Source organism: Rhinopithecus bieti, unplaced genomic scaffold (assembly GCF_001698545.2).
Source record: "Rhinopithecus bieti isolate Rb0 unplaced genomic scaffold, ASM169854v2 scaffold_15643, whole genome shotgun sequence".
Classification (NCBI taxonomy): domain Eukaryota; kingdom Metazoa; phylum Chordata; class Mammalia; order Primates; family Cercopithecidae; genus Rhinopithecus; species Rhinopithecus bieti.
This window is the reverse complement of record NW_016808215.1, coordinates 526,088-537,011: the sequence shown is the minus strand read 5'-3', so window position 1 is coordinate 537,011 and position 10,924 is coordinate 526,088. Positions and strand designations below refer to the sequence as shown.

General features: G+C 46.6%; 1 protein-coding gene across 1 annotated transcript in view; it reads right to left on the bottom strand.

Annotated features, from left to right (window-relative positions):
- Nucleotides 1-332, bottom strand: part of LYPD5 (LY6/PLAUR domain containing 5) — a 4,903-nt gene extending 4,571 nt beyond the window's left edge. Inside the window, exon 1 of the mRNA XM_017885904.1 lies at nt 188-332. Within this exon, the coding sequence (XP_017741393.1) occupies nt 188-251 (64 nt within the window). The 5' untranslated portion in view covers nt 252-332. The remainder of the gene's footprint in view (nt 1-187) is intronic.
- Between the last annotated feature and the right edge of the window lie 10,592 nt (nt 333-10,924).

Genomic DNA, 10,924 nt, shown 5'->3' with positions numbered 1-10,924 from the left:
CAGCCCCTCCTCCCTCAGACCCAGGAGTCCAGGCCCCAGCCCCCTCCTCCCTCAGACCCAGAAGTCCAGACCGCCAGCCCCCTCCTTCCTCAGACCCAGGAGTCCAGGCTCCCAGTTCTTCTTCCCTCAGATCCAGGAGTCCAGGCCCCCAGCCCCTTCTCACTACTGGATTCAGAAGTTTGGGTACCTGTCAGGCAGAGTGCAGCCCCAAAGAGGCAGAGCAGAATGACTCTGGGGACCCCCGTTGCCATTGCTGAGCTGCGCCACCTGGGACAGCTCCTCCCGCTGTGATGTGCTGCCTGGCTGGTTCTCCCTCCTGAGTCCTAAGCATCCCGGCCACCCTGCCTGGCCAGTATTTCTCCGTCCCACCCTCCCTATGTGGGCGGGTCTCTTCCTAGGTAATCATGATGGAACCAGGGTGATCCTGAGTTGCTGGAGGCCTGCACTTCTGGGTCTGAGGGAGGAGGCAACTAGAAGTCTGGAACCCTTAATTTTGAATGATTGGTGTCTTGCTGGCCTTCTTCCTACACCCCTCCCAACACCCTGCTCTAATCTGAGGGTGGCACATATGGCCTTTTGACTTCCCTCCCCTCCCCCTACCCCAACACACACCACCCACACAGCTTCCAATCCTGGGGCCACTTCTCCACACCCAAAGACACATTCATCGTCCCCTCCTCTAAGACTTCTCTGACCCCCATCTCCCCACTCATCCACACATCCTTAGCCTCCAACACCTCCCTGTCTCCCAGCCCTGATCAAACTAGGCTAGGCTAGCGTCTGTCTCCCCTAACAGGCTGTGAACTCTTCGGGGGCCTCCAGGAATGTCTGAGATAGTTTTGTATGAGTGAGCGAATGAATCAATGAATGAAGACACAAACAGACAGAGAGGCACCAAGAGACAAGCAGGGAGAGACAGACACAAAAGAGAAAGAGAGAGAGAGAGAGCGCCTTTGAGGAAGCAATTACACATGAGATACAGAAAGACAGACAGCCTGGTGTGAACAGATGTAACTGTAGTCACACAGACAAACCCAGAGGTGAAGAAGGTCACCGCGATAGACATGACATGCCCCCAAGGTGTTTCAGAAACATTTATTAAATGAATGAAATCAGGAAGATGGAGATACAGCAGACAACCAGAGGGACGCTGTCCCTGAGGACACAGACAGACCCATGTGGATGCTCAGACACTCAGCAGATGAGGAGGTCCAGAGGAGGCCCCAGCAGGTGGGTGGTGCTGGAGCAGAGACCCCAGGTTACCACCTGCTGGTTTGTCTCACTTCTTGCTGCTTGAAGATGCTGCCTGCTGGCTCAGGCTCATCCACTAGCCACAGAGTAGGCACCAGTCATGTGCAGACACCTAGAATCTCGGACCCACATATGGATGGCAGAGTCCACGTAACGCTGGTGACCAAAAGAGCCTTAACGGTCTCCTCAGATCGACTAAACTTTAGATAGGTTTCTTCCTGACTCTCGGCCCCGGATCACGCTTTTTGTAGAGCACTTACTTTAGAAAACTTGTGCAGTCATCCCTCGATATATGCAGGGTATTGGCTCCAGAGCTCTTATTTTATTTTTTATTTTATTTTATTTTTATTATTTTTTTTGAGACGGAGTCGTTGCTCTGGCCGCCACAGGCTGGAGTGCAGTGGCGGCTCTCAGCTCAACTGCCAAGCTCCGGCCTCCCGGGTTGAGTTGAACGCATTTCTCATGTCTCGCCTCGAGTAGGCTGGGGACTTACAGGGCGCCCGCCTCGTCGCCCGGCTAGTTTTTTTTATTTTTTAGTAGAGAACGGAGGTTTCAACCGTATTAGCCAAGGATGGTCATCGAATTTCCTCCCGACCTCATGGATCCGCCCGTCTCGGCCTCCACAAAAAGTGCTGGGATTACAGGCTTGGGCCCACTCGCGCCTGGCTATTTTTGGGGAGACGGAGTCTCGCCTGGTCTCCCTGGCTGGAGGGCAGGGTGTGATCTCGGCTCACTGCAAAGCTCACCTTCCGGGGATCACGCCATTCTCCTGCCTCAGCCTCCTGAGTAGCCATGGGACTACAGGCGCCCGGCCCCAACCGCGCCCAGCTAATTTTTTGTATTTTAGTAGAGAACAGGGTTTCACGTGTTAGCCGGATGGTCCTCGATCTCCTGAACCTTGTAATCCACCCACCTCGGCCTCCAAAGTGCTGGATTTACAGGCGTGAGCCACCGGCCAGGGCCTCCAGAGCGTCTTATTGATAACAAATCCAAGGATGCAATTTCCCTTGATATAAAATGGGTGGTAGTATTTTCATACAAGCTTACGGTTGCACCCTCCTGTTATACTATATTATCTCAGATTACTTATATAGCTAATATATTAAAACCAATATGCAATGTTGTTATGTTCATATTTTTTCTATGTTTTTGTTTTGTTTGGTTTTCAAAATATTTTTTATCCAAAGTTGACTGAATCCGTGGAGGTAGAACTTGTGGATGAAAACTTGTGGATGCAAAACCCATGGACACAGAAGGGCCAAATTAATTGCAGATTCTTTCTTTGCCTTTTTTTTTTTTTTTTTTTTGAGACGGACTCTACACTCTGTTGCCCAGGCTAGGCAGTGGCGTGATCTCAGCTCACTGCAAGCTCTGCCTCCCGGGTTCAAGTGATTTTCCTGCCTCAGCCTCCCGAATAGCTGAGATAACAGGTATGTGCCACCATGCCTAGCTAATTTTTGTATTTTTAGTAGAGACGCGGTTTCAGCATGTTGACCAGGCTGGTCACGAACTCCTGACCTCAAGTAATCTGTCTGCCTCAGCCTCCCGAATTGCTGGGATTACAGATGTGAGCCACCGCGCCTGGCCTTCTCTGCCCATTTGAAATGTAGGCAAATCTTCTCCTGGTCTCTTGCCAGTGTTACAACCCAGGAATGTCTTTTTCAAGGACCTGGGAATTATCCCTTTGAAATCATCAAGGAAGATAGCACCCCTATCTCCCAGTCTCTGTGCGAGGGTAGGAGCCTCACTTTGATAACTGACAATCGGGAAACCCAGATGGCCCAATCACAGAGAAAAACATTTTCAGACTCAGGAATAACTCCATGTGCTAGACACATCCCACTGACCCACCTCCCCCTATTGTCCTCCAGTATTTTTCCATTAACTTACCTAGGGCTTAAACACCCTAGCATGTTTGTTTCAGTGGAGTTGAGTTCAGTCTCTTTCCCTATTGCAATCACCTTGAATAAAGTCTCCCTTGCCTGTGCAATTTTTCTTTGACAGCAGCCACTGTGAACACTCACCAGGCTATGTCCTCCCTTACCCTTATCTTGCCAAATCCCTCCTCTTCCCATCAGGCCTCACTTCCCAGAACCTGTTTTGCATCCAAATTATTCTTCCTTCCTGATTCTCCAGTTTCTGCCCCAGGCTCTCAGTGGGGGTCTATCCGGACCAGGGCAAGGTTGTGCTCGGTGTCTCTGGAGAGTGGAGTCTGGCCAGGAAGGAGGATGGGTTTTCTGAAGCCCCCGTGGAGGGTGAAGGCATTGGAGGTTTTCACAGCAGTTTTCAGTTTCAAGGATTGAGGCTTACAGGGTAGGCTGACCAGTCTGGTGAGTGTGTGAGTATGTGAGTGCTGTGTGCACTTTTGATTCTGGTATCCTTCAGGTGCTTTTGGAGACTTTGAAGTGTCAGCTCCCTGTACTTTTTGGGAGCATCCGTCTGGCTGTCCTCATCTGCCTGGTGTCTGAGTGTTCACGAGTCTGTTGAATGCCTTAGAATTTTGGATGCCTTAGAATGTTCTCCAGGATCTTCTGTTGCATTCCATCAGTTTCCACGCATGGTTCCATTTCCAATTATGTTTGCAAACATCTTGCCTCTCAAAAATTTTTTTCCATATTTGATTTTCATAAGCAGTTTACTAAATGTGGGTAGCTTCTGGCCTTTGTGGCCCAAATAGTTGAGAAGTATTTAGTATTTCTTGCCTTATTTGAAATGGTTCCACTAATCAAACAAGTCATAATTGTAAAACGTTTTAAGATATTATTCCCTAAATAACGTGGGTCATCCCTTGCTTCCAATCTTCATGTTCTACATGAATGTTCTTCCAAACATTATCAGAATTGTGAGTTTTCTTTTGGAACTCTAGTCATTACCTTGTCAAAAGTTGGATTATGCAGATTGTGTGCCAATATATTCTTTTGTTGTTTTGTTATTTTTACTTTTTGAGACCCAGTCTCACTCTGTCACCCAAGCTAGAGTGCAGTGGCGCCATCTTGGCTCACTGGTGGAACCTCTGCCTCCCAGGTTCAAGTGATTCTCCTGCCTCAGTCTCCCAAGCAGCTGGGATCACAGGTGCCTGCCACCATGCTGGCTAATTTTTGTATTTTTAGTAGACACAGGGTTTCACCATGTTGGCCAGGCTGCTCTCGAACTCCTGACCTCAGGGGATCCATCCTCCTCGGCCTCCCAAGGTGCTGGGATTACAGGTGTGAGCCACCACACGCGGCCTCTTTTGTTGTTTTCACATACATTCTTCCTGCAGCATCAGTATTTCTTTCTTTCAAATCAGATCTTAATTTTCTTTTATAGTTCAGTAGTATCAAGTGTATTCATGTTGTGCAATCAATATCCAGAACTTTTCATCTTGCAAAACTAAACTCTTTACCCATCAAACAACTCTCCTTTCTTCTATCCCTCCTCCCCACACTCCTGGCAAGCACCATTCTACTTTGTTTCTGTGAATTTGACTACTGTAGATCAGGGATCCCCAACCCCGGGGGCTTGGTACCAGTACCTGTTAGGAACGGCGCGCACAGCAAGAGGTGAGCATTGGGCAAGGGAGGGAAGACTCATCTGTACTTACAGCCTCTCGCCATCACTTGTACTACCACCTGAGCTCTGTCTCCTGTCAGATCAGTGACTTAGATTCTCATAGGAGCGTGAACCCTATTGTGAACTGCGCATGCAATGGGTCTAGGCTGTACATTCCTTATGAGACTCTAATGCTGATGATCTGTCACTGTCTCCCATCACCCCTAGATGGGACCATCTAGTGACAGCAAAACAAGCTCAGTGGGTCGGGCGTGGTAGCTTACATCTGTAATCCCAGCACTTTGGGAGGCTGAAGCAGGAGGATCACCTGAGGTCAGGAGTTCAAGATCAACCTGGTCAACATGGTAAAACCCCATCTCTACTAAAAATATAAAAATTAGCTGGGCATAGTAGGTGCGCCTGTAATCCTAGCTACTCAGGAAGCTGAGGCAAGAGCATCTTGAACCCAGAAGGCGGAGCTTGTGATGAGCTAAGATCACACCACTGCAGTACAGCCTGGGCGACACAGCAAGACTCTATCTCAACAAAACAAAACAAAACAAAACAAACCCAACAAGCTCAGGGCTCTCACTGATTCTACATTATGGTGACTTGTATAATTATTTCATCATATATTACAATGTAATAATAATATAAATAAAATGCACAATAAATGTAATGCTCCTGAATCATCTGAAACCCTCCCCCACCCCCCGGGTCCATGGAAAAATTGTCTTCCACACAATCGGTCCCTGATGCCCAAGAGGTCGGGGATGGGACGCTGCTCTAGATAACTCATATAAGTGAAGTCAAATAGTACTTGTCCTTTAGTGACTGGCTTATTTCATTTAGCATAATGTCCCCAAGGTACAACCATGTTGTATGCAGCATGTGTCAGAATTGGCTTCCTTTTAAAGGCTGAACAATATCTCATTGTGTGGATATACCACATTCTATTTATTCATTCATCCATCCGTCAATGGACACTGGGGGTGTTTCGCCTCTGGGCTATTGTGAGTGATGCTGTTATGAATATGGCTGTACAAATATCTGTTTGGGACCCTGCTTTGAATTTTTTTTGGTTATTACATCAAATCATTTTGAATGTTGTGCACTCTTATGGAACTGCCCCTCATCTCATTTTCTTTCTTTTCTTCTTCTTCTTTTTTTTTTTTTGGCAGAGTTTCACTCGTGTCGCCTAGGCTGGAATGCAATGGTGCAATCTCAGCTCACTGCAACCTCCGTCTCCCAGGTTCAAGTGATTCTCCTGCCTCAGCCTCCTGAGTAGTAGCTAAATTTATAGGCGACTGCCACCATGCCCAGCTAACTTTTGTATTTTTAGTAGTGACAGGGTTTCACCATGTTGGCCAGGCTGGTCTTGAACTCCTGACTTCAGGTGATCGTCCGCCTTGGCCTCCCAAAGTGTTGGGATTACAGGTGTGAGCCAACATGCCCGACCCACCTTCTCATTTTCAAATAATGTATGATAGCTGTGCTCACCTGTGTTGTTGCAGGCTGGGCTCTCCTTGGAGGCAGATTGTGAGGCTGAGATTAGTGTGCAGGACCTTGGGATCAACAGCTGCGAAAAGGAGGCAAAGGAAGCTGGATTTTGAGCAGAGGGCGAGATTGGGTCCTGATTCAGTCAAAACAAGGGTTCAGTGCGCCCCAGGGGGAGGTCTGGCACTGGGCTTGTGGGTTCTGGTCAGCTGAGGCAATGCCCAAGGGGCTGACGTCAGAAGCAGCTGTCAGAGTCCTTCATTCTTGAAGAGATCTTGGTGGCAAATCACAGCATCCACACCACCTTCTACTCGTTTCTTTGCCTTAGTGTATTTTTCTCCACCTCTAGTGTATTTTTTTCCACCTGTTTGAAATAAAGATTAATTACAGAATCCTTTGAGATGAAACAAAGTTACCTGATCTGGTCATTTATTCCTCAGTTGAAAAAATTGATGTGAAACAACTTTTCCATCTACCATTACTGTCTTTCGGAAGTTAAATGTTCTTTTTTCTTTTTGAGACAGAGTCTCCCTCTGTTGCCTAGGCTGGAGTGCAGTGGTGTGATCTTGACTCACCTCTGCCTCCCAGGTTCAAGTGATTCTCATGTCTCAGCCTCCAGACAGGCTGGGATTACAGGTGTCCGCCACCACGCCTGGCTAATTTTTATATTTTTAGTAGAGACGGGGTTTCACCATGTTGGCCAGGCTGGTCTCGAACTCCTGACCCCAACTGATGTACTGGCCTCAGCCTCCCAAAGCACTGAGATTACAGGCATGAGCCACTGTACCCAGCCTAATTGCTCTTATTTAAGGCGGATAATTTTTAAGAGTTTAAATTTAAGGGTTTGATATTTAAATATTCACATTTAAAGAGTTTAATATTTAAATTAGGTGGCTGGGTACCTGGATTGACGAAAAGAACATGTAATTAAAGGGTTCATTTATTCTCCATTTTTCCTGTCTTCCAGTTATTTCTTGAATTTTCTTTTCTTGGCTTACACAAAAGTGGAAGGAGTAAATTCATGGTCTATTCTGCTCAATCATTAACGGATCTGTGCTACATTCTGCCAAAATAGCAGCTGTGGAAATTTTTTCCCTTTGCAACCTTGTTTTTCTCAAAAATTCATTCAATGATCCACTTTGTTTCATAATAGCTTTCCATTTTCTGGTCCTGATTATTTTTCGTCCTTGATAGACATCAAATAAGGTTAATATTTTATCTTAGAATTTTAGCATCTTTCAATACTGTGTAGGTAACAAATCATTAAATTTTCATGAGTTTATTTTTATACTCATGAAATTTCTAAAGCAATAAACAACAACTACTATAATAATATAATTAACAGACTTGCATAATATTCTTTAATTTCAACCCACACACATTCTTTGTGGATGATTAATGGTAACTGGATATTAGTTTGTTGTGTTATTGTTGTTGTTGTTTTGAGTCAGTCTCGCCCTGTTACCCAGGCTGGAGTGCAATGGTATGGTCTTGCTCACTGTAACCTCCGCCTCCCGGGTTCAAGTGCTTCTCCTGCCTCAGCCTCCCGAGTAGCTGGGATTATAGGTGCCCACCGCCACACCCAGCTAATTTTTGTATTTTTAGTAGAGACATGGTTTCACCATGTTGGCAGGCTGGTCTCGAGCTCTTGACCTCGTGATCTGCCCGCCTCAGCCTCCCAAAGTGCTGGGATTACAGGCACGAGTCACCGCGCCTGGCCTGGATATTAGTTATTATACAGTGATTTGTGCCAAGTGAAAGGACTTGTAGATTTATTTATTTATTTAAGACAGAGCTTCGCTCTTGTCGCCTAGGCTGGAGTGCAATGGCACGATCTCGGCTCACTGCAACCTTCACCTCCCGGGTTCAAGTGATTCTCCTGCCTCAGCCTCTGTAGCTGGAATTACAGGCGACTGCCACCACACCCGGCTAATTCACTGGGCTAATGTTTTGTATTTTTAATAGAGACAGGGTTTCACTATGTTGGTCAGGCTGGTTTCGAACTCCTGACCTCAGGTGATCCACCTGCCTCGGCCTCCCAAAGTTCTGGGATTACAGGCGTGAGTCACCATGCCTGGTCAGGACTTGTAGATTTAAGCACAGAATTCAACAATTCCAGTCTGGTAAAGATTTAGATGAAAATATGAACTGCAATATGAAATACTAAATACAGACAATGTGCTGGCACCATTAGGGACTTTAAAAAAATGTTCTGCATATCACGTGGAAGAGCAGCTCATTGTTTAGAAGCACAGGCTGTTTTAAATGACATAAAATCAACAGGTCTTTCCATTTCAAAACCAATGTCTCCTTAGTATATGGAAGTAGAATGGTAGCTACCAACCCTTTTGGAACAAGACACTTTACTGCCATCTGCTGGAACATAGTTGCAATAAATTGTAAATCACTTTTGCAGCCGGCAATAGATACACAATACACAATAATTTTCAAAAAGTTGTTTTCAAAATAGTAAAGATGTCTGTGAAATGAATAGCACCTCCTTAGGTGTAGTGCTCTTGTGCAGTGCCCAACATGAACAACTGCACATGGTGACAGTAGAATCATGGCATCTGCAAAATAAAATCCGTTTTATTTTTTCCTTTCCAATCTTTATGCCTTTTTTTCTTTTCTTGCTTTATTGTATAGGCTAGAACCCCCAGTACATAATTGAATAGAATTAATGGGAGTAAAAATGCTTGTCTTGCTACTGATGTTGTTATATAGTTGTGTGTTTTTTTGAGACAGGGTCTTGCTCTGTTACCCAGGCTGGAGTGCACTGGCATAATCATGGGTTACTGCAGCTTCAACCTGCTGGGCTCAAGTGATCCTCCCTCCTCAGCCTCTTGAGTAGCTGGGACCACGGTTGTGTGCCACTATGCCTGACTAATTTTGCTAATTTTTTTCCTTCCTTCCTTCCTTCCTTCTCTCTCTCTCTCTCTCTCTCTCTCTCTCTCTCTCTCTCTTTCTTTCTTTCTTTCTTCTTTCTTTCTTTCCTTCTCTTTCTGTCTTTATCCTTCTTTCTTTTTTTTTTTGGACAGAGTCTTGCTCTGTTGCCCAGCTGGAGTGCAGTGATCTTGGCTCACTGCAACCTCTGCCTCCCAAGTTCAAGCAATTCTCGTGCCTCAGTCTCCCGAGTAGCTGGGACTACAGGTGCATGCCACCACACTCCACTAGTTTTTGTATTTTTAGCAGAGACAGGTTTTCACCATGTTGGCCAGGCTGGTCTCAAACTCCCGACCTCAAGTGATCCACCCACCTCAGCCTCCCAAAGTGCTGGGATTACAGACATGAGCCACTGTGCCTGACCTGATCTTTTATTTCTTATAGAGATAGAGTCTTGGCCGGGCACGGTGGCTCACGCGTGTAATCCCAGCACTTTGGGAGGCCAGGGCGGGTGGATCACCTGAGGTCGGGAGTTCGCGACCAGCCTGACCAACATGGAGAAACCTCGTCTCAGCTAAAAATACAAAATTAGCTGGGTACCGTGGCGCATGCCTGTAATCCTACCTACTTGGGAGGCTGAGACAGGAGAATTACTTGAACTCGGGAGGCAGAGGTTGCAATGAGCCGAGATCATGCCACTGCACTCCAGCCTGGGCAACAAGAACGAAACTCCGTCTCAAAAACAAGCAAGCAAACAAGGCTGGGCGCGGTGGCTCATGCCTAAACCCCAGCACTTTGGGAGGCCGAGGTGGGCAGATCATGAAGTCAGGAGATGGACACCTTCCTGGCTAACACGGTGAAACACTGTCTCTACTAAACGTACAAAAAAATTAGCCAGGCGTGGTGGCGGGCGCCTGTAGTCCCAGCTACTTGGGAGGCTGAGGCAGGAGAATGGGTGAACCCGGGAGGCACAGCTTGCAGTGAGCCGAGATGGCGCCACTGCACTCAAGCCTGGGCGACAGAGTGAGACTCCATCTCAAACAAACAAACAAAAAAACAGAGATGAGTCTCACTATTTTACCCAAGCTGGTGTCAAACTCCTAGGCTCAAGTGATTCTGCTGCCTCAGCTTCTCAAAGTGCTAGGATTACAGGTGTGAGCCACCATGCCTGGCCCTATATAGCCTGAATAACATCTCTGTTCATACCCCTCAGGATCTATGCCATCCTACTAGGGCCTCCCCATTCTCACCTCTACAGAGGCAAAACATCAGGGCTACGGGCAGTGGGCCCTCTTCCCAGCCATGTGGACTCAATGATTCAGGGCCAGCACCTAGGCCAGAGAGTCAACTGAATTACTCAGGCCCTAGCTGCACATCAGGGCAGATAGGCCCAGGTAGAGAGCCATATCCTGGGGATCTAGGTAGATGGATCAGGAAGCTGGAGGTTAAGTAACCATCAGATACCTCCTAAACCCTCTGAACATGGTCAGTTTTACTGCATATCTATCAGGGAGTCTACTCCAGAAAGGTCTGCTTCATCTGCACCTGGTTCCTGATGATATCTTTTGAATCATTAAGTTTGGTTTTGGGTGAAATTAGATATGTTCACTTTGACAGTTCTTCCAGTTGTGTTAATACATTAGGCAACAGTCGAGAGAGTGACGTGAGATCCACATGGATGATCTGAATTTCACTGAGTTTGAGCAGTCTCAAGATCATTGGTAGTTGAAATAGGTTGGTAGCTTTCCCCTTCTCTTTTTTT